This window comes from Barbatula barbatula (genome assembly GCF_947034865.1).
Source record: "Barbatula barbatula genome assembly, chromosome: 24".
NCBI classification, from domain to species: Eukaryota; Metazoa; Chordata; class Actinopteri; order Cypriniformes; family Nemacheilidae; genus Barbatula; species Barbatula barbatula.
The window spans coordinates 11,134,412-11,155,726 of NC_136787.1; the positions used below are offsets into that span (position 1 = coordinate 11,134,412).

The 21,315-nt window shown below is 36.4% G+C and overlaps 1 protein-coding gene across 3 annotated transcripts; it reads right to left on the reverse strand.

Annotated features, from left to right (window-relative positions):
- Window positions 1-850: 850 nt before the first annotated feature.
- Window positions 851-20,065, reverse strand: pitpnab (phosphatidylinositol transfer protein, alpha b). 3 transcript variants are annotated; one of them, XM_079448440.1, is made up of 12 exons: window positions 19,890-20,020; window positions 15,928-15,958; window positions 9,520-9,665; window positions 9,017-9,108; window positions 8,204-8,211; window positions 7,938-8,012; window positions 7,167-7,250; window positions 6,975-7,052; window positions 6,751-6,861; window positions 6,397-6,519; window positions 5,177-5,261; window positions 851-3,929 (listed from the first exon to the last, which is right to left on the reverse strand). In XM_079448440.1, exons 1-11 carry the CDS (start codon window positions 19,904-19,906, stop codon window positions 5,214-5,216), a joined length of 813 nt encoding a protein of 270 aa, XP_079304566.1. In that variant the 5' UTR covers window positions 19,907-20,020; the 3' UTR covers window positions 851-3,929; window positions 5,177-5,213. The 3 variants fall into 3 exon arrangements, with proteins under 3 accessions (XP_079304566.1, XP_079304565.1, XP_079304564.1); XM_079448439.1 differs by lacking the exon at window positions 8,204-8,211 and having other exon boundaries at window positions 851-3,045; window positions 9,002-9,108; window positions 19,890-20,065; XM_079448438.1 differs by lacking the exon at window positions 8,204-8,211 and having other exon boundaries at window positions 9,002-9,108; window positions 19,890-20,034.
- Between the last annotated feature and the right edge of the window lie 1,250 nt (window positions 20,066-21,315).

The window sequence follows — 21,315 nt, forward strand, 5'->3', positions numbered from 1 at the left end:
AGTTTAAATGCAAATGCCACAGTCCTTGCTTTCTGTAAACAGTCAGGAAACGCCAAGAAACATTTTTGAAACATTCAAGTCGTCCTATTTATAGAGCCTTCATGTTAGAACATTGAAACCAGTGATATATAAATCTCCAATGTAGTTTTATTGGAAGATAAGATGACAAAAGGCACAAATTCACATTAAAATCAATAAAAACCAGATTACATGACAGATAGGGTGAGGGAAATCATAAATTCATAAAAAGATTTATTTAGTATTTTTGGAATCATTGGATTACTTGATTTCCCTTAAATATATGCTAATTCATAATTTTTCCAATAAGAAACTGAGTCACATATCGTAAAAGTTTAGGAACACTAACGAATTACTCCTTTTTTTCCACATTAACTAGCTAAAATAAGTTAAACTTGCTAGGCATATATTTTCAGACACCGTTCTCTTGCCACTACTTTGTTTTTGATGTCTCACCGTAGGTTGCTTTTGAAAAATCACAAAAGTTCCTATATATGCTGGGTTCTTATTGGGTATTTTATTATTATATACCTTCAGATGAAAAGGTTTGCAGGTCAAGAGAAACGTTTCCCATCAGGTGACCCTAAACTCTTCAACTGAAACCCAAAATGTCTGAACCAAACACACAAGCTTTCTAAGCAGGGTTTAGTTTAATCTGCTTCATCTGTTTCAATCCTGATTAAATAGGAGGTTTCACTGAGGAAAGAGTATGTGGTGACCCCCCCTCCCCCTTCTTATGATTGCTCAACATGCACAATATGAGAAATTATGCAAATGTGTGGGAGTAGCTTTTAAGCTTCAAATCAAATGTAAAAATAGAGAATTACTTTTTAAAAGTTTATTTCTTTTTCTCCAATGTAGAAAAAAATAAATCTCCAATGTAGTTTTATTGGAAGATAAGATGACAAAAGGCACAAATTCACATTAAAAGAAATAAAAACCAGATTACATGACAGATAAGGTTAGGGAAATCTGACAACAAATCGTCAAATCTAACAATAACATATTTATGACAAAGTGTTGTTTACCATGATTTAATGTAACACAAACTGAGCAGTTTATGTGGATGTTGGTGCCACCTAAACATCAGGTTTAAGACAAGTTTCATGAGTCCAAATCTCTTTTTGGGAGAAAGGAACTTCCCACCGATCTCAGATATGAGCATAAGCTCATCTCTAAACCAGAACCCTGAAAAGGTATTTGAACAATCATAAACGTGGCTTTGCTCACAGTGTCATGTTGAAAAGTAATTTAAATTGACATATTTCTTCAGTTCACAGCAAAAATACAACAACAATAAATCGATGAAAACCTAGACACCATCCTGCCAAAGAGGAGTGATCAAGAATTGGGGCGGGACTAGCGACAGTGATGGGCGGAAACTATCTGAGGGTTCAATATTGACATGTCACTTTAAGTGTGGTTTATTATCGAGAGAAGGCAGCAGAATTCCTTAAACCATTATTTACTGCTACGTCTCATGAACCAAAGACCACATGTTTTACAAATAAAGTCACCCACAGACAACATCCAGCCAATACTGACCGCTATATTTACTGTGGCTGGGTTGATGGGAAGCTGTGCTAATAGCCTGGCAGGAAAGTCTGAACTATATGAATAAAGTTTTATATTTATTATATATATTTATGCGTTCATCTACATGTATTTATATACTATATACAATTCGATACATACAGTACATCCATACATCACCTAGATTAAACTCAGGACCAACGCGGTTCTGGTGTATTGCTGAAAGATGTTAATATAGGAAGAATGTAACACAGCTCGATCTACACCAGCATTCACATCCCAAGAATTCAATTTGACTTCATGTATTAACATAAGTAAATTGAACTCTGTCTTTGTGAATTTAGGCGAATATTTTACTACATATGACAGGTCCTGAGCATTGCTGAAAAGAAAAAGGGGGTGTAAACCTCCAAATGTTAACTTTCGTGTCGGATGTCCCTCACGCAAAAAGACGAAAAACTACTGAGAAACACGCACTCACATCCACGCACATTACAGGACTGAGAAAAGACTGTTTTAAAACCCCACACGCGACCCATTTCATCGTCCCTCTAACCAAGTTAATGTTAATAAAACAAAAATATTGGGAAGTGAAAGAATACAGTGTCCTATCGATACAACATTCTGAGAAGGGGTGGACCATATTACAATCTCACACGACGTTTGGTATTTTGAGGGGATGGTGGAATGGAAGGGAGGTATTATTGCTAATATCTGGATAAATAATTAGTTTATCCTCGTGACAGGTAATAAAATGGGAAGATGTTTTTGGTTCAAAATAGTCAAATAGTGTAAAATGCCTTCTTAGAGCACCACTGCTGTGCAGGGCAGACACAAAAAAAAACGACGTTTTCCGAAAGACGACAAGGTTTGGTGTTGCCTTTTAAAGTTCCTTTACGTGTGAACGAGCCAATGCGTAAAGGGAACGGAGCCTGGTCTGTGATGTAAACCAATCAAAAACAGCTAAACCTGTATTTTAATACAAAACATCTAAACTTACTTTAAACATTATCACACATAACAGAAATGATGGAACACAAAAGAGGACCAGCATCATTAATACTGATGCACACATACTTGATCAATGAACAATTAATACTATAAACTTCAGCTTATTTCAAAGACATGTGTCAGATACTGTTTGATGGGGTTGAGAATGAACCTCTGACCTCAGCTTTAACATGACCGAGCAGCTTTCAGACAAAATGAGTTCATAATGCATGTAACAGGTGGCCAGGGAAACCTACGGTCACAAAGTAAATATTCACAATTAAAAGGCTGATAGATTAAAAAGACATGACAAAAAAAGGTAGAATGAAATATAACTGTACAGCAACAAAAACAAATCACTACAAGATTAAAATGAAACACATAAACAACTTGGTCCGAAAAAACAGACACTGAAGAACAATCACTTAAAAACCCTGATTGTATGTGTTTTGCGTCAATTGAGGGGGGCATGATGCTGCTGGTCTCCAGTAGTTAAGGTCTGATCTGAGAGAGATAGTTGGAGTGGACATGAGAGAAAGAGATGAGGAAAACATAGAAGCGCACAGATACATACAGTTTTAAAAAGAATCTGTTGCATTCCCCTTACAAAAATTAACAATCGCTTAACTATGGTAACTTTACGTATTCTGTAGCAAAACAAACAGTAATCGATCTGCCAAGAAAATGATCACTACACTTTAACTGTAAATTGTAACCATACACTGTAAAACAGACACACTGTCTTATTTTTTTAAGTGCCATCACACTGGCTTTACAAGGTATTTTCAACTTACTATTTTACATTTTAATATTTTAAACATATGTTTTATTTCAGTGTATAACTGAAATGAGTTAAGCCAATTTGATTGAACATTTAAAGCAGTAAACATTTTTTACAGTGTAGTTTTCAGAAGGATTCATCATCGACATTTCAGTAATTTCAGTAATATCATGCTTAGAATACAGATACAGTAGTGACATAACAGTAAGTTAGTTAATACATAACGGGGTTTTATGGAACAATATTGTTACATGACCTCATTGCAGTGCATATACAGCCGTGGAAAAAATTAGGTGCCATTCCAATTTTTCATTTAACCAACATTTCTAGATGTATTGTGGCCATTCCAGTCCAGTGTCTGTTGAATTTCAACAAAATCAAACCTCAGGAGTGACATAAAGTCATCCAACAGCAATATAGAAAATTGATAGCATGACAAGACACATGAAAACTGTGATAAAAATAACTTTTCCTAAATATATGTACAAACATTACTGTTGTATTGTTTAAAAGTAAATATGAACTTGTTTTCTTTGCAGTATTTGAGGTCTGAAAAATACAGAGCGTCTTTTCTGATATTTTGACCTGTTTCTCCAGTTTTCATTTTCTGCAAATAAATGCAAATAAAAAATATTTGTATTTGTAATTTGGGAGAAATATTGTTAGTAGTTCACAGAAGAAAACAAAAAATTCCCTAAACACATATGCCTATAAATTCAGCATTTTTTAAAATAATTTTGAAATGGTTTTCTATTTTTTTCTGCGGCTGTAAGTTTTAAAGGAATTGTTCACTTTCAACATACATTTTCATGATAATTTACTCACCCCTGTTGTGATCCAAGATGTTTATGTATTTATTTTCATTAGTCGACAAGAAATTAAGGTTTTTGATTAAAACATTCCAGGATTATTCTCCATATAGTGGACTTCAATGGACTCCAAACGGTTGAAGGTCAAAATGACAGTTTCAGTGCAGCTTTAAAGAGCTTTAAACGATACCAGTCTGTCTTTTAAAAAAAAATTATAAACACAAATATACAGAAATGCTCACCTTGCTCTGTTCTGGAAAGCGCGTTCACGACTTCACATAATATCTAATTACGTTGAAAAGGTCACGCTTGGACGTAGGCGGAAGTACATCGTCAGTGTTTACAAGTTAAACATGCAAATACTTAGTCAAACGCTGTTTACAAAAAAGGTAGTTAAATGGTAAAACAACGATGTCGGACGATTTTGAAATGGAGGAGAAGATGAGATGGAATTTTTTACCCTGCCCTATCAATGTCAAGCATGACCTTTTCAACATAATTAGGTATTACATGAAGTCATGAACGTGCTTTGCAGAACAGAGCAAGGCGAGCATTTGTGTTTATAAAGCATTTACTTTTATTTAATTTTTTAAATTACCCTTATTCATCGTCAGGTATCATCAAAAGCCTTTTGAAGCTACACTGAAACTGTAATTTTGATCTTCAATCATTTGGAGTCCATTGAAGTCCGCTATGAGAATAATAATGGAATGTTTTCATCAAAAAACCTTAATATATTTTCGACAAAAGAAAAAAATACATAAACATCTTGTATGACAACAGTAAATTATCATGGAAATGTATGTTGAAAGTGAAAAATTCCTTTAACAATTACCTTAGAAATAATTATGGTTCTTTTGCATGTTTTAATCACGTTTGTGTAAAAATTATTTTGGCAGTCTCATCCAATACTAAAAATAGACATGCTAAAAACGACTACATGTATTTTTTTCCCAATCTTAAACAATAATTGTGATGTATTTTTCAACTCTCACTTGATTTTCAAAATAAATGCCATTAGGTGGCGCCAAAGTTTGTGAATTACCATTATGAATGGCAGCATCCAGCACCACAGAGCATGATCAGTCTTCAAGAGCCACCATCCCTTTCACTGGATCTTTCACTCTCATCTGAAACAGCACAGGAAAATATTGAATCTGTAAATTGCATCAGTTAGCCCAATTTATTCAACTCAACATTAAAAATAACAGCAATATAATCACTGTCTAACAAAGGTGTGATTTAACAAAAATTAAAAATGTGTAAAAAGAGTTGTAAGGGTGCATGCATGTACACAATGTATTATGTACAGTAATCTCCCTCTCTCCCAACTACCCTGTTTAGATGTGACCCTCTCTGTAAACATGTCATACTTTATATTATTTACCATGAAGACATTTAAATTAAGAAGGCGTAATTGAAAATGTAAACTAAACAATGAGAGAGCTCTGAGGGAGAGGTCCAGTCTATGGATCTTGCTAACATGTTATGACATCATTCAGTACCCGGGCTGCACCTGGGAAAAGCAGACTGTGAACCGCTCTGCACTGCTGCCCCTTTTGTTCACACAGCGCTTGGACCTCATAATGAGCTGCATTCAATCCTTCATCTCACACATTGTGCATTATTCTGCGGTGGGAAAATACTACCAGAAGGTGACATACTCTTTACATGCCCGAACATAAGCAATGACTCAGATAAGCTTAACTGTATGTTCTTCTGTAAGAAAGACCCCACAAAACTAACCTCTCTGATAGTTATTTTCTTAGGTATTTGGCATAAAAATAATAAATTATTCTCAATAAATCAAGTTATATCAGCCATCAGCTATTGTACTCTATATCCGTGGTTCCTAACCTTGTAAACTGGGGGCCCCAGATGGATCCAGGGGAGACACACATTTTGTAGCATTTTAAGAAATATAGAGATTTATCATAAATTTTATGCATCGGCCATCAATAAAATAAGCACACCAACCAAAATAATTGATGTTCCAGCATAACTGAATATGTTTTTGGTTTAATTAAAATGGTAAGTTAAAGATTATAAGTCTTTATTTAGGGAGCCCTGAAGCGATGCACCCTACACAAAGGGGGCCTTACAAAGAAAAAGATTGACAACTGCTCTAAATCACCATTTGTTGTCACACATAATTGTCAGACGCTAATAAAATATAAATCAAATATATCCAAGTTAATGACAGAGATGAGGAAAGATTTGCATTGAGCATGGTGAGTGTAAATTAAGTTCTGGGTGCCAAAAGACCTCATCCAGCTCCTTCCTGGTCTCCTCCTCCATTCTACGGATGTCCTCCATGTTTAGCTCGATCCATTTATCAATCCAGCAGAACAGCTGCCGGTGGAAGTTAGTAAACAAGCGCTTCTCTTGCTGATAAAAAAGAGAAAGTTTGTTAGAAAAATCAAGCACAACTTCATTTCGGAAGAAGGATATTGCATGTTTTGATACCGTGATGTGACAACATAAACCTTCAACCAGGTTTACATGATTTAATGAGTCAAAAAGCAAGGTGCTATTATTAGTATTTACTACCTTTTAAATAAAAAAAACTTTAACAATCTTTTTTCACGAAGGCACTATAGATGTTAAAAACACACTGACCTTTTGAATGAAGTTTTCCACTTTGTTTTGTAGGCCCCACCACTTGAACTTAACAGTTACCAGTTTATAGGCACACATGTGTGGACAGTCTGTCTTTTTAGGAAGCTCTTTCTACACACACACATCCAAAATCTATGAATCTATATATTTTCCAGGTGGAATTCAAGCGTACTACTATACACGCCCAATGAAGATTTTTAAAAGTGAAAGGGTTTTCCTCCTACCTTCCAATCAGGTCCGAGCGGCCCTCTCCCAGTCTTTACAGACTTGAACTTAGTAGGGTCTTCTTCTGGTTTATAGTCCTAAAGAGAGAGAACTCAGAATCACACATGGTTTCCATGGTAACCAAAAAACCTTTGAATGTCTAAATATAGGAGGTGAGTTGTGATTCCTGTGAAGCGTGTTGAACTTCTCACCTTTAGCTCTACCTGACTCCGGTCTGCAATGTCTATGTACACAACATCCACCTTTTTCCAGGTGTCTGGGTCTAAACCATGAACCTGTACACATTAAAAAGCATGAACTAAATAGTAAATAGGTGAGGGGTGTAAATTGTAATGCTCTAAAATGCTTTTTTATTTACAAATTTTAACCATTCTGGTATTTTCCCGGTTTTAATGACATTTTTGTAGTTTATTGTTAGAGCATTGCATTGGCAGCACATGGGTTTGAATTCTGGGCATCACACAATGATAAAAAACATATTACTTTAAGTCGCTTAAAGGTCCAGTGTGTAAAAATTTAGCGGCATCTAGTGCTCAGGTAGCAAATTGCAATCGACGGCTCACTCCACCCCTTCCCTTTCGTAGAACTATGGTGGATGACACAGGGCTAAAATGCCATCACCTTTTTTGCTAATTTGCTGAAGGAGATAATGTATTTATGAAACGCGTTCTGTAGAGCAGCTTGTCCGTTTGGGGCTACTGTAGAAACAACATGGCGAATTCCATGTAAGGGGACTGTATGTAGATAACAATAAGTCATTCTAAGGTAATAAAAACATAACGCTTCATGATGTAAGGTCTTTATACACCCCTGAAGACATAGTTATGTGTATTGTATGTGTATTTCTGTCAATAGAGCCTCCAAACAAATTGACTTTGGACCGTCAAAAATTCACCGAAAAGTGTCCGACTAAATTATGATTTTGACCTACCAAAAACTACTGAAATGATGATATCACTTACATTGTCCTGCTGTCCCATATCAGGCTTATGCCATGTCTCAATCTTGATGAGGAAGTTTTCTTTCATATACTCGTTCTAAAACACAAATGTCAAACAGACAAACTGATAAGCCACAATAACCAGTCGACTGAAACATATTTGTCCTCTCTTCTTTCACTGCGGGTGTTACTGTCTCCTGTCACAATCAAACGGTTTGTGTGTCTGTGCTTGTGCTGTAAATCTACATCTTTATAGGTGAGATCTACTTGTGAAGAGTGAATACTTACCGTGATTACTGAAGGTTGATATGACACCGGCATGAAAAAGAGAGATATTATAATTTAGAAACTACACAAAAATATCAGTTTAAAAAACATCAACATTTATTTATGATCAATTGTGTCTGAACTGACTTGACATGCGAAACCTTTTGTCATATTTTTACTTTTTTAAGTAAAAAAATGTTTAACTTAAAGGCTTTGTTTTTTTATTTATTTAAGATTTTAATAGGCCTACTACTTAACTGTTACAATGTGTAATGCGTGAACTAAAAAAATCAGTTTTATAGCCAATATATTGACTCCTTAAACAAGTAGAAGATATGATTTTTAAGATCTCTGGAAATGTACAAACTATGGACTTTCGGAAACTTTATTGGAACCACACTGTTGTAATACTACAGTCCTACTGTATATCAGCTTGATGTTTTAAAGGAAGACACTTTATTAAATCCATATTTTACATCTTTAGGCACCGCATAGAAGCTGCTGCCTGATATATAAATATCTTAGTAAAACACACTTTGGCAAATTTGAAATCTTCCATCTATGGGACTGTAATAATAAATATGAAAGTGCTGGTATAATCTGAGTTTCTTGTGCTGTAACTCCACTCCTGCGCGACTCAAACAGTGAATTATTCAGCACCCTCAAACGCAGTGACAGAGAGAGAACGACAGAGGCAGAAACAGATACACTAAAGCAATAATTATAATAAGAGAGCAACCTGAAACACAGCAAACAAGACACACGCAGAAGTTAAACCACAAGATTACATGCCCGTCTTTCATGTACGTGAGAGAATACATGTGCGTTTGTTACCTGTGCGACAGTATGGGTAGGCGTTCCAAGCTTTCTCGTGAATGTTGAGTGCTGATGCCGGTGCAAGCATCCGCACAAATGAGGGGACTTTACTGAAGAAGCAAAAAGAGGAATAAGATGGAGACTATAGGGACTGAATACATAAAAAGCGTTTACTCATCCAACCTTTATTGTTTTCTTCATTTAATTAACTTTAATGTAATTTATGATGTGCTTTTCTATGGGACAAATGCAAAGAAAAGGTCAATTCGAATCACTTTCCACATCTTCTAACACCACGCAATATCTTAGCCTTATGCTTAGCCGTTGTATATTACATGAGTCATTTGAAAAAAACGTATGTTCTTCCATTGTGCGTTTTTCAGATTTTGACCATGTCAGTCCCCTTCCAATAGATGGAAATGAATGGATTAAAAATGACAGAATATTAATTTCCGGGTGAACTGTACCCATCTGACACATTCTATTGTTATTCATTTGTGGGCTTGTGTAAGTGTGTTTACCTCTGCAGGTGGTAGATTTTGTGTGTGTACTGTCCCTTCTCTCCATCCTTCTCATAGGGTTCGTTCTTCAACACCTCCACACCTTCTCCTCCTCCCGTCTCTTTCTTACTGGCTTCTGCTACTGAGTACAGCTGCCCTACCTGATACTGTGAGACACATACATACAGTACATTCAGCACCCTCAAACTTCATACACACTAATGTGTACTGATAAAGATCTGGAGATCTGATAAACATCTTAGACGAAGCAGTTTTACATACATTCTAAATCATAGACATCTTCTAAACGTCTTTATTACATCTTGCCGATGTAAATGCACAAATCAAATTCATTTACAGTATAACAGCTCCTGTTTAACTAGTATCCAAGTCTTTGTTGAATTAAGAGATGTTTTTAGTTAGCTTGGCTGGACCAGCAGAAAATTAGGAATAGGCTTCTTTAAGCTGTTTTTGTTTTCAGCATGGCACCATTTGTTAATCTATGTCGAATAAACCCAGAGAGCTCAAAAACAAAGACCCCCTTCACATCATAATCACCTTTAATCCTGTGAAGAATTTAGTTAGAACATTAATGCACAAACACTTACAGAGGACTACAGAGGACTACCGATATTTGTGAAGGTTTGACTACGTTAGGGAATGCACAACTTAGCTCATTTATTCCTTTATTAAGTTTTATTTCATGAAACTTGTCTACTCCATTTGCACATGGGCAATTCCAGCATTATGAATGTGACATTATTAGTCGAAACTTGAAATATAAATTCTCAGAGAATGTGTTTAGTACCGATATATTGAACCATCTGTTTATATTTTACTAAACCCCTGATGATAGGGTCCAGACATCAGTAAAATATCAGTCTAAGCACGAGTTTTCTATTTTAAAAGAGAACATAAAATGTATTATGGACGTGGCAATAAAGACTCCAGGATTTGAGAGAAAACATTCTTTGTTGGATTTCTGTGAATAAAAATTTACAATACAGAAGCAATGATACCCAATACATGGAGAAGGTATGGTTCTTAATAGACCAATTTTTTTATTTTAATTTAAATTTTCATGTGCCCATTTATAAGAAATATGGACCATTATGGATGTGACAATCCTGACTAGGATGCCTGACTATGATAAACTATCCTTAAAGAACTAGTGTTTAAAGGGGTCATATGGCGGGAATACGTGTTTCTGCGTATGTGCATGTATAAGACAGGTAAAATTGCAAGTAAGTAAGTAAGACGCATTCTGTCGAAAGCGAATGCTCACCCAGACCTGCCTGAAGCGCCTTGTGTAACTACAACCCCAGAAATCTTCGTCACTTCGTGGTATGATTTGACTAAGACTGCCAAAATGTACACGCAAATAATGGCTAGTACAATTGCTTTGGAACCCGATGTTCCAAATATGATAAGAGGCATTATATTTCCGTCACACGTTTGCAGTATTCGACCAATCACTACCAATCATAGCACACTTCGCTTTTCATAGCGATGAGCTTTGTAAAAAATCTGTGCGTTTCAGATACAGCGTTTCTGAACCTTAACTCGTGTATACACATTGCATTACATCTACAACAAAGCCGTGTCATATTATTCCCCTTTAAGAGATACATCACATGGTTATTTGAATCACTAAATATTGACATCTGATCTATAGTATGGTGAAAACCTTTGGTAAAAAGTTGATTTTTTTATTTTACGGTTGTCATTTGTATGGATTTGTCCACATGCTTTCTTATTTTGCACTGATTTCTTTTGCACAATATTTTGCACAATAAAAGTGTGCAGTATTTGTTGTTGACATTAAATGGAAAGAGAGAGATCCTGCAGGTATTTTTCAGAATCCTGGGTCAGGTAAAGCGAGTTAAACAAAATGATTTGCTCTTTTTAGTGTCAGCACTAAAGAGTCTGAGGCAGCACAGCACAACTCCAGAGATTCAAGGCACCACCATGAATCCTACCTAGAAACCACTCTGACTGTCTAAATGTGGTCATCAATCCCTAAACACAGTGTTCTTTACACATGAGAATGTGTGAGACAGACCGCATAGAAAGAGAGAAATGACAGAAATCCTGTTTATACCAGTTTGAGAGAGAACGAGAAAGAGGAACGAAAGAGAATAAGTGACAGACGGAAAGAAAGCAGTCGGCTTTATGCTTCTTGTGTAGTGTAGTGTGTTTGTATGTGTGTCTCTGTTTCTACATGCGATGTCATCATTCTTTCGCCAATCAGAGGCTTCGGCTTTCCTCTCTGCCAATCAGAGGCCAGCAGCAGCATGAGTCACGTTGCAGCACTCTCTGCAAATCACACACACGCGCGTCATCCAATTCGTCTGCAGCGGATGTGTTATTTTTTTGTACATGCGTGTTGTCTATCTATATTTAAACTGACATTGCAAAAAAGTGTAATCATTATGAATGAACAGCATGTGACGTGCCTGCGTGCCAAAATCTGGTTGAGGCCTGATTGTAGTTCACTGATGGTGAACGGTGATGGTCAAATTTGACAATCGACATAGACTTGTCTGAGAATGAAAGAAATCTCATATGACGACATGAAGTGAAAGTAAATAAGGCAGTGTCACAAGGGGCAATAAACTGCCCAGCTGCCCCCTTAAGCAAGTAAGCTTTCGTAATCCATCATTCCCAGTCGAATGAATGATATCCAAGAATAGCACGTTGCACCTCTCGCTTTAAACAACATCAGCCAAATAAAATGCGTCTTTAGGCTCCTGGAAGCAGACGAGGGATCGGAGCTTTACTTTATACGAGCTCATCTGATCTTAACATTCAGGACAAGTTGAATATTTGGCCTTATTTGTTTACATTCAAAGTCTTATATGATTATTAACTTTATATTTATTTAGTTATTATCAAGTCTTACATTTTTTTTATTTAAGAAAGACGGAGAAATCGACTTGGCAATGTTAGTTTAGTTAACTTAATTTAAGATAAAAAATTTAAAACGTTTATGTTAATTTGAAATCAAATTAAATATTTACCTAAACATTATTGGAAAAACAAAACAAAACAAACTGAAATATGTTTTATACACAAAAATGATAGAAAATAAAAAGAATTATGAATTAATCTCATATAGACCGTATTATCGGACGCGCATGCCGGAACTGCAGCTAACTTTCGGTCTGTGTTTGGCTAGTGTCTAATCATATAACCATTTATATTTACTTAAATTGATGTTAATATATAATATTTATTTATTGTATAATAATTGTATTAAAAAACTATTTGTTGAAATTTTATGAAGATAAATCAGTACCAAAACATGAGAGCATGTAGATGTTAATTTGTGAACTTGTAAAGTAAGTAACGTGTAAATATGTGATATGCATTTGTATTTGCCAATGTATTTTGTAAATGTCAGTTTACACATTCGTGAATATTTTTCTGCAACTTCAAATTCAGAAGAGTGAGTTTTGTCCACGAGTGCAAATCTGAACAATAAACTTCTGTTTTTTTATTCGACAAGTTTTCACATTGGGGCTGTGAGTTGTACATTTGAGTGTACAGGTACCAATACTTACTTTACAAATTCCCAAATTAAAATCTACATGCTCCCATGTTTTGCCTCTGATTCATCTTAATACATTTGGTTGTTTGTTCATTTTATTAAATAGAAAATGGGTTGAATGGGTTCTGTAGTTTTGACGAATTCAAATAAACTGTATGGTATATTAATATCTAGCGGATGAGCTTGTTATCGCAGTCTAAATCCAAAGTATTGGAGAGACCAGTTTAGCCATCTACCGGTTCTTCTCGGCTTCTTTTGCTAATTTGCTAGTTATCAGAAATAATCTACAGGCACTCTATTATTTGTGAATGTGAAATCTATTATTGAGTTATATGATCGCACGCATGCAGAGTAACGTTTGCTTATGTTGTCACTTTGAAACAGTCTATAGCAACATAATATAAAATCTATTTTTAAAATGAGAAAAGCATATACAACAAATTGTTAAAACTTTAACAAAAATGACTATAAAAACTATTTAATCTAAAAATAATAGCTAATTTACCAACCAAAACTAAGTCAGCAAAATGACTATTATTGCAATTATGCAACAAATTCTCATTTATATTTTACAGTTATTTTCACAGGTTATTTTTAAGGTATTTACATGAATGTGTCAGTATATTAAAATGACCCAAAAAAACCCACTCGATAATGATCGTGAGAACTTTTAACCAAGATCAGAGCTCATGCATATCCAAATCAAATGTAATATACTTTTTATGGGGGGGGGTATGCAAAAATCTTCTGGATGCCAAAAAGGAAACCTTCATCTGACAGTGAGGACATATGCAAACATTTATTTCACCAAACTTCTTCGGACAGAACAAATGTATTCCTTATCCAAGTGCAACTTGACTGACTGTCCTGTTTCGCAGGATAGGTTGAGGTATAGAAAAACCAGTGCATATGGAAAGGGAGGCAGCACGAGCCATTAGAAGCAGACGTTTAATTTGCATAATCCAGCCCAGAGAAGTTTTGTCCCCTAAAGCTCACACTGTCTCATACGGTAACAAGATCACAGATACAACCGGGAGATTATGTGAACATGATGGTATGCCAGGAACAGCTGGAAGAGTCAGGTAGTCTCGAAACAGATTAGAATTATTATGAGATCTAAACTTTAATTGGAAGAATAATTACTCAATTTTTTCACCATCACACTGGTAGTCCGTGATCTTTTCTGAACTCCTGGTCCTGGTCTGCGGTGCACTACGGTGCCGGACACAGGATTACTAAACTTCTTTGCCGAAGGAGATAACATATTTACAAAACGGCTCTTCTGCGCCCCTGCTGCGGCTCCCTGCAGTCTATATAAGGGCCTGTTTATGTCTGGTATTAAGATGCGTCGGATCACAAGTGGACGAAAGAGGCACATACCCGTTAACACCTACTGCTATAATTAGTCTATTTTGTCCAATTTGGACCATGCACTTCTGTCCTGATTTCTTCAAGAAATATCTGAAAAAGCATATACATGTATTTACTTTTTCAGATATTTCATTCGAATACCCGAAATAACAGCATGCAATGTACATATGAGTGCGACCGTAGATGACAGAAAAAAACATAGGTGCTTTGACACATGTGAGACAGCGCCGAACACTGTATGCGTGTTCGAAATGGAATAGTGAGTAACATTCTGCTTGGTTACGATTTTTAGCCGGCATAGTTTAAATCCTGTCCGGCTAGCACGCTTATAATGTTTACGAGTGATGTCCGTATGCGAAGAGTAGGAGTCTCATGTGTCTGTTCATCAAATGCAGCAAAAACTAAAGTTCACAGAAAAAAGCTAAAGTTGCACGTGCAACAACGCAACGCCACTCTCCTATTGCAACACTCCCATTACTAATATCTAAATACATTACAAAAATCTCATTATATTGCCACATAGTGGTGAAACTGGGTAAATACTTCCTTACATGCATAACCTGTGTTATAGTAATATAAAGGTTAAATATAACCTTTAAATTACAAAAGTATTTTGGTCGCAAAGGTTGCCGACCCCTGGTTAAGGGCTACTGTAGAAACAACATGGTGAATTCCAGGTAAGGGGACCCGCAGTGTTTTAAATAGAAATAGCTCATTCTAAGCTAATAAAAACAAAACGCTTCATTATGTAAGGTCTTTATACACCAGTGAAGACATAGTTATGTATATTATATTGCATTTCTGTCAATAGATCCTCCAAAAAGATGACACCCTGGACTTTTAAACTAAAAATAATCAATCAAATAATCCAGAATTTTTGCAGAGGAAAGCAACAAAGACATAAGAATAAAAAGCATTGACTTCAAGGAAAGCATGAGAGAGAGAGAGAGAGAGAGTGAGAGAGAGAGAGAGAGAGAGAGACAAAACAGGTAGTATCAGGTGACTCATTGCAAATTCAGGATCGGATCGCTGTTCATGGGAAATGAGGAGACTGCAAAACAGAGTTAACAGGGAAAGCTCCTTCTAAATAGAACAGAAAAAAAGATGAGAGAGAATGTACGAAAAAGTAGGAATTGCTGACTTGGGTAAATGCAAAAGCTATTAATACTGGCAGACCTCGGAGGAATGATGCATTGGTGATTTGCATGGGCCGTATTGGGATTAGACAGCATGAGAGAAGAAATATTCATCCTCTTGCTGCGATAACTGACTCATAATTGACTGAGTGGCATAGATGGGTCCGTTTCTGCATTACAGATCTGTGGCTCGGCACACGGAGAGAATCACAACACTAGTGTCGTGACTGCTGTCAAAATGAGCCAACACTGAGTCATCCACACTGAACAAATGTAAATCGTGACAGGCACCAAGCGCATGCATACGGAAACAATGTTTAAAATTACTAGTAATCATAACATGGAGTACACAAACACTTAGTTCACACTTACCTCCTCCACAGAAATCGGTAGGATCACTCGACTGCAAAAGAGCAAACATAAGAAGTTATTTAAGAGCTGCTCTACTCATAAGAATGACAAGTTTCAAATTATAAAATGCTTTTACTTAGTCCCCATTTTGGCAATGTGATGCTGCATATGCATAGATCTCTACATGCTGACAATTTTTTTCAATTATAAACTCGGGAACGCTGGAATAAGAGGGATAGGTCACCCAAAATTACAATTCTGTCATCATTTATTCACCCTCATGTCTTTAAAAACCTTTCTATGACTCTTTCTTTTGATGAACACAAAGGAAGATATTTTGAGATGGTTAGTATTTGGTCTAAATAGAATAGAATAGAATAGAATAGAATAGAATAGAATAGAATAGAATAGAATAGAATAGAATAGAATAGAATAGAATAGAATAGAATAGAACAGAATAGAAATACACAACAAAATATTATGGGTTAGTGTAATGTACCTAACACTACAAAAATAATAATATAGAGTAAAAAAAATATATATATATTGCATTTTTACATATTAAGGCAAAGCAGGCTAATCTGTATGTTTTGTTTACTTTTTAATAAAAACATGCAAATATAAAGGCAGCTAAAGGAGTGACAATAGGCAATGGTCTAAGGCCAAAATTATTTTTATCGTGATTGGAGCCCTCATATTTTCTCTATTTTGAGAAATTTTTATTATGTCCTTCCACAATCATTTCACAACATCTCATAAAATCCAGAAACCTTAAGAATTTTATTTGATTACATTGCAAGCCTTTAAACAATAATGTAGAAACTCTAACAGAATGTTTAGAGCATTTCCAATATACTGTTTCTAATTGCTAGCTGGCGACGTACAATACGCTGTGCTGCCTGCATATATAATCAATACTTATCAGGAGTAAGTCAACACCGCTGCCTCTCTCCATTCCAGTTAAGCGCTCGAATCGTTTGTCATATGTCACCAGCACACTTCACAATTGTGCTTGCATGTGACGGGATGCACTAGAAGTTCTCCAATGACAAGATTTTTATTATCTTGAATGTGCAGAGGAAAGTTTTTATGTTCTCTTATACTGTAGATTGGGAAACTTTATCAAAATTTCACTTATGTTTCACGAAATAATATGAAGCTATTACATTAACGTGTATAATTTGGTGTGAGACGTGACTTTTAATTTCAGGCTTTGGGATCTTAGAAAAAGCCTTGGAATGTGAGATATTGTTGAGATCTCCTGTGAGATTAGTGGAGCCTTTCTAAAGACAAAATTTGGAGCACCATTTGCTTTCTGTTACTTTCCACTAGGAGAAACAGCTGAGATATTAAAAATTATTTAATCTCCTTTGTGCTTTTCTATAAACTTACATTATCACGTTTATATTTTAAATGTAAGTATTTAGTAAATGTTACAGAGATTTTTGAAAACAACTCTCTGCTTTCGCATTCTGCTGAACAAACTTCAGTCCTGAACACTGATGCTATGTGCCACATATTAAATGCACTATACACTCCGTGGGTCGCTTGAGCATATATCACATGCTATAGTCACCTTGCCCTCCAGAGCGATGTTTGTGTCCTGAACCGGGACTATCGGTCACCGCTGTGGATTTAGTGTCTCATCTACTCTGCCTCCATGACACCCAGGCTACTTTCTGCATTATAAATGCTGCTGACCGCATGGCTGCATTTCTTTGTATCTGACAGACTTTACTTATTGTTTCGGTAACAAGACAAAGTAGTTTACAAACTGATTCTGAAATTTAATACAAAGCAAAGGTCAGCGTCTGCTTCCCTAAATTAAATGTACTAAACAAACAAGCATTCAGAAATTAACACAATGCTCTCTAATAAAGGTTTAATAAGGTCAGATCTAAAGTAGGAATATGTGTTAGATCAGGACAGGGAGGACTACTAGTAAAAAGAAAACAAAATTGGGATATGAGGTGCCGGAATAGGGTCAACTATCTGGACTCAAGAGATGTTTTGTCTGTGTCTGGAGGTGAACTGGGTCACATGGAAGAGTCACTACACTGAGTTAGACCTGAGAATAAGAGGTCAATCATTTAGCTCAAATGGACAGATTCTATTAAACCATAATCAGAATGAAAAAAGGATGAAATATTTTTAAGTTTAATGCCCATTTAATGCATAATGGGACATCAACGTTTTTGGTTAAATATACTTGAATCATTAAAGGAAATGTTTAACTGTGTGACTTTTTTTAAATACCTCTTTATAGCTACTTTAATTTATCATATGTTGTGACGACATAGCGTCTCAATAAAAGATCATAAAAGATACATGTATAATAATTTCAAAGTAAATGGTGTTTAAAATAGTTTCACATTGAGTATAGTACGCAGCAGCACAGGCTGCTTCATGCCAACTAGTAGCATACAGAAAACATTAAAGGTATTACATAAACATGTATGCATTTGATGAGCACTTTTATTCAAAATTACTTATATGCAATTAAGAAACTTTAAGAAACTTAAAATGTATTATAATAGTGTATGTTCCATTGGAATCAAACCCATGAATTCTTCACCAGTAACAGGTAAGTGTTAAAAAACACAAAGCTTTCCTTGCAAAGAAATTATGTGATTTAACAATGCATCATTGAACTCTGCATTACACTTGATATCATACAATCGGCTCCAGTTAGAAAGGTCTAATTCTTCACCTGAGTGTTTTTTTTTAGTGTTTAATGTCATTATTAGTCCATTACTGAAAAAACCAAGAACCATGGACAGCATCGAGGAACCTCGCAGCGCGTATAAGCATCTTAAAAGACTACATGAGTCGTGGAAATTCTTTGCTGATAAACCGATTATGTAATACTGTTTGCCATCGTTTAAAAGCATGCACACAATACAATAAAAAAACAATAGGCTACATACGACAAAAAATAATGCGTAGGCTTACAGCTTCTAAAAAAATGAACGGTGTCTTCTGTCCCTCAAAACCTCCTTGACGTCCTTAAAAATGACGTCAGAGAGATACCCGTGACGATGCGCGGATGCGCACGTGATGATGCGTTGGCGTCGCGTCCTTGCTGCGAGCGTCGCGATACATCGCGCCTCTCTCCGAGTCACTCAGGAAACTCGTGAGTGCGCATTCTTGCACGACAGAACACATGGGCAGCGTTCGCGTGGACATTCATGACCAAGATGCATTAACGGGCAGATGTTGTAGCCTATAAGAAACACTACGCGCACGATAGGCTGTGCTATAGGTGCCAAAATCATATTAAGTTCTGATGGTAAGAAAGCCTCTGATGTTTTCAGCAGTGACCTTTTTGCTGGTGTAGCGAAAGGTTATTAATATTTCAGAGGGAATGGACAGGGGAGGTTTGGAGTAGGCTATATGATCAAGTTATAGTTAGTCCGGTTCAATGAAACAGATGCTCGAATTACAAGCGCAAGGTGAACGGATCCGGTGGTCGCGAAAAGCGGCCGGTTAAAATGTGAACGTAATAAATAAATAAACAAACGGGATCTTAAAGTGTAGGCTACGCGGGCGCCATTTAATATCGGAACGCGATGTGCTGAAGTCGGTCAGTTTCACCTTCACCAGTATCAATAACACCACGAAGAGACAAATAAACTCGCTTGGTCGCTGCTGGAATTCCAGATAAAACGAAAATACACGTTTAACTAATAAAACATAGAAATAACCCGGAGAAAAACATTATATTCGCACCATCCAAAATGATCCAGTTTTTAAACGCAAAGATTTAAAGAATTGCTCTATTGATAAATATTTACCAGCTTTGTTTTATTAAATGCATCAGATATAATTACGACCAGGGGCTTTGATGAACGTGAACTGACATAAAGTCAAGTTTACAATGTCGAAATGGCCTCTGGCGGTGGGATGCGGTCGTGGTACCCGCGCTGCGCGAACGGAGGATGCTGCCGTCACAATGAGATCAATAATATAACAGCTGCACTTACAATTCTTTAATGAGCATTTTCTCCGGTTCTCTGTGCCTTCCAAAGATAACGTCGTTTTGCACCTGGATGAATGCAAATAGGTGTCGAGTCCTCCGTTAGTCCCACGGTCTCCTTCTCCCCTCCTCACCGGCTTCTATTTCATTCTAGGGAGCGTTTGTCTATTCCCACAGATTCACTTCCTGATCAGGGCCTAGGGGCGTGGTGTGGAGTCCTGACGTCATGAGAAGGAGGGGTCATCGTCGGCTTTTTGATGTCTATGAAAAACAAGGGACGACCGTGCTTGGGTGGATGGTCTGAGGTGGTCCCCTTTGTGATATAACAGCTGGTGGCCGTATTTTTGGTTTGGCGGCTTCAGGCGCATTGTTACACTATTATCATGTTCCTTTAGCAATCAGCCAGAAATGATGTAACAATAAACCGGTGGAGTCTATTTATAGCACATCTGTTGCCAGATCCCACCATCCGATTATTTTCCTGTTTCATTCTGATCTTCACAAGCCGTAGCATTTCTCAAAGCGCACGTTGCGCAACTAAGCACAGGGTCTCAGTGTGGTCATTCATCTAGCTTAATACAGTTTCACAGCCTGACACAAAGCCTTAGTTATTCCAACACTTTTGTTTTTGTTCAGTGTGCAAACACTGGACCTTTGTGCTTTTTGCGTTAGATTTTATTGCAACATGCCTGAGATTTTAGAAGGCATTGGGTAAAATAACTTTTAGTTATCAGTAAATCATAAGTTCAAACTTAAAATCTAAACTGACTATAAGAGAATAAATATCACTTCAAACTATAAACATTGACACTTTGTATACTAAAATAAAGGTAAAAAGGTAGGCGCGAATTTCTTTGTCACTATTGGTGCACCTGGATCAATGATATGTCATGTGACCTGTCTATTGTTACCACCCTGGGTCTGGCATAGTGAATGGTGTCATGATTCTGCTCCATCATGTCATGTTTTCTTAGTGTAGTGGCAGGATCATGACAGAACCTCATGTTAAATGTGGAGAGAGATAATTATTGTTCTTATGGCCTTCCATAATCTCTCTCCGGTCTCGTCTTTGTTCCCATCCTCTCGTTACCCTCTTTATTGATTAATGCCTTTCACCTGTTTCCCTCTTGATTTGCTCCCTTATTTAATGCCCTTGTGTCTTCTGTCTTGTGCTGGTTCATTGTGGTTGTGTGGTGAGTCCATGTGTCTTGTCAAGTCTAGTTCAGTGTATTTGTAGTTCTTGTTTTGAGTTTATGTTAAGTCTTTGTGTAGTTAGTCTTAGTCATGTTATTGTATCCATGTTTTGTTCTGTTACCCCCTCGTGGGTCTTTGTTTTATTATTTATTAAATTATTTGTTAACCCCTTACCCGCTGTCTGCACCTGGGTCCTCTGTCCGTGTCTCACCACGAGAATCATGACAGAATGGTCTAAC

Excerpts from the sequence above, each read along its gene's own strand:
- pitpnab (XM_079448440.1), bottom strand. Across the intron at positions 9,109-9,519 it reads AAAATCTACCACCTGCAGAG|TAAAGTCCCCTCATTTGTGC; the intron begins GTAAACACACTT and ends TTGCTTCTTCAG. Across the intron at positions 6,520-6,750 it reads TGGAAAACTTCATTCAAAAG|CAAGAGAAGCGCTTGTTTAC; the intron begins GTCAGTGTGTTT and ends CTTTTTTATCAG.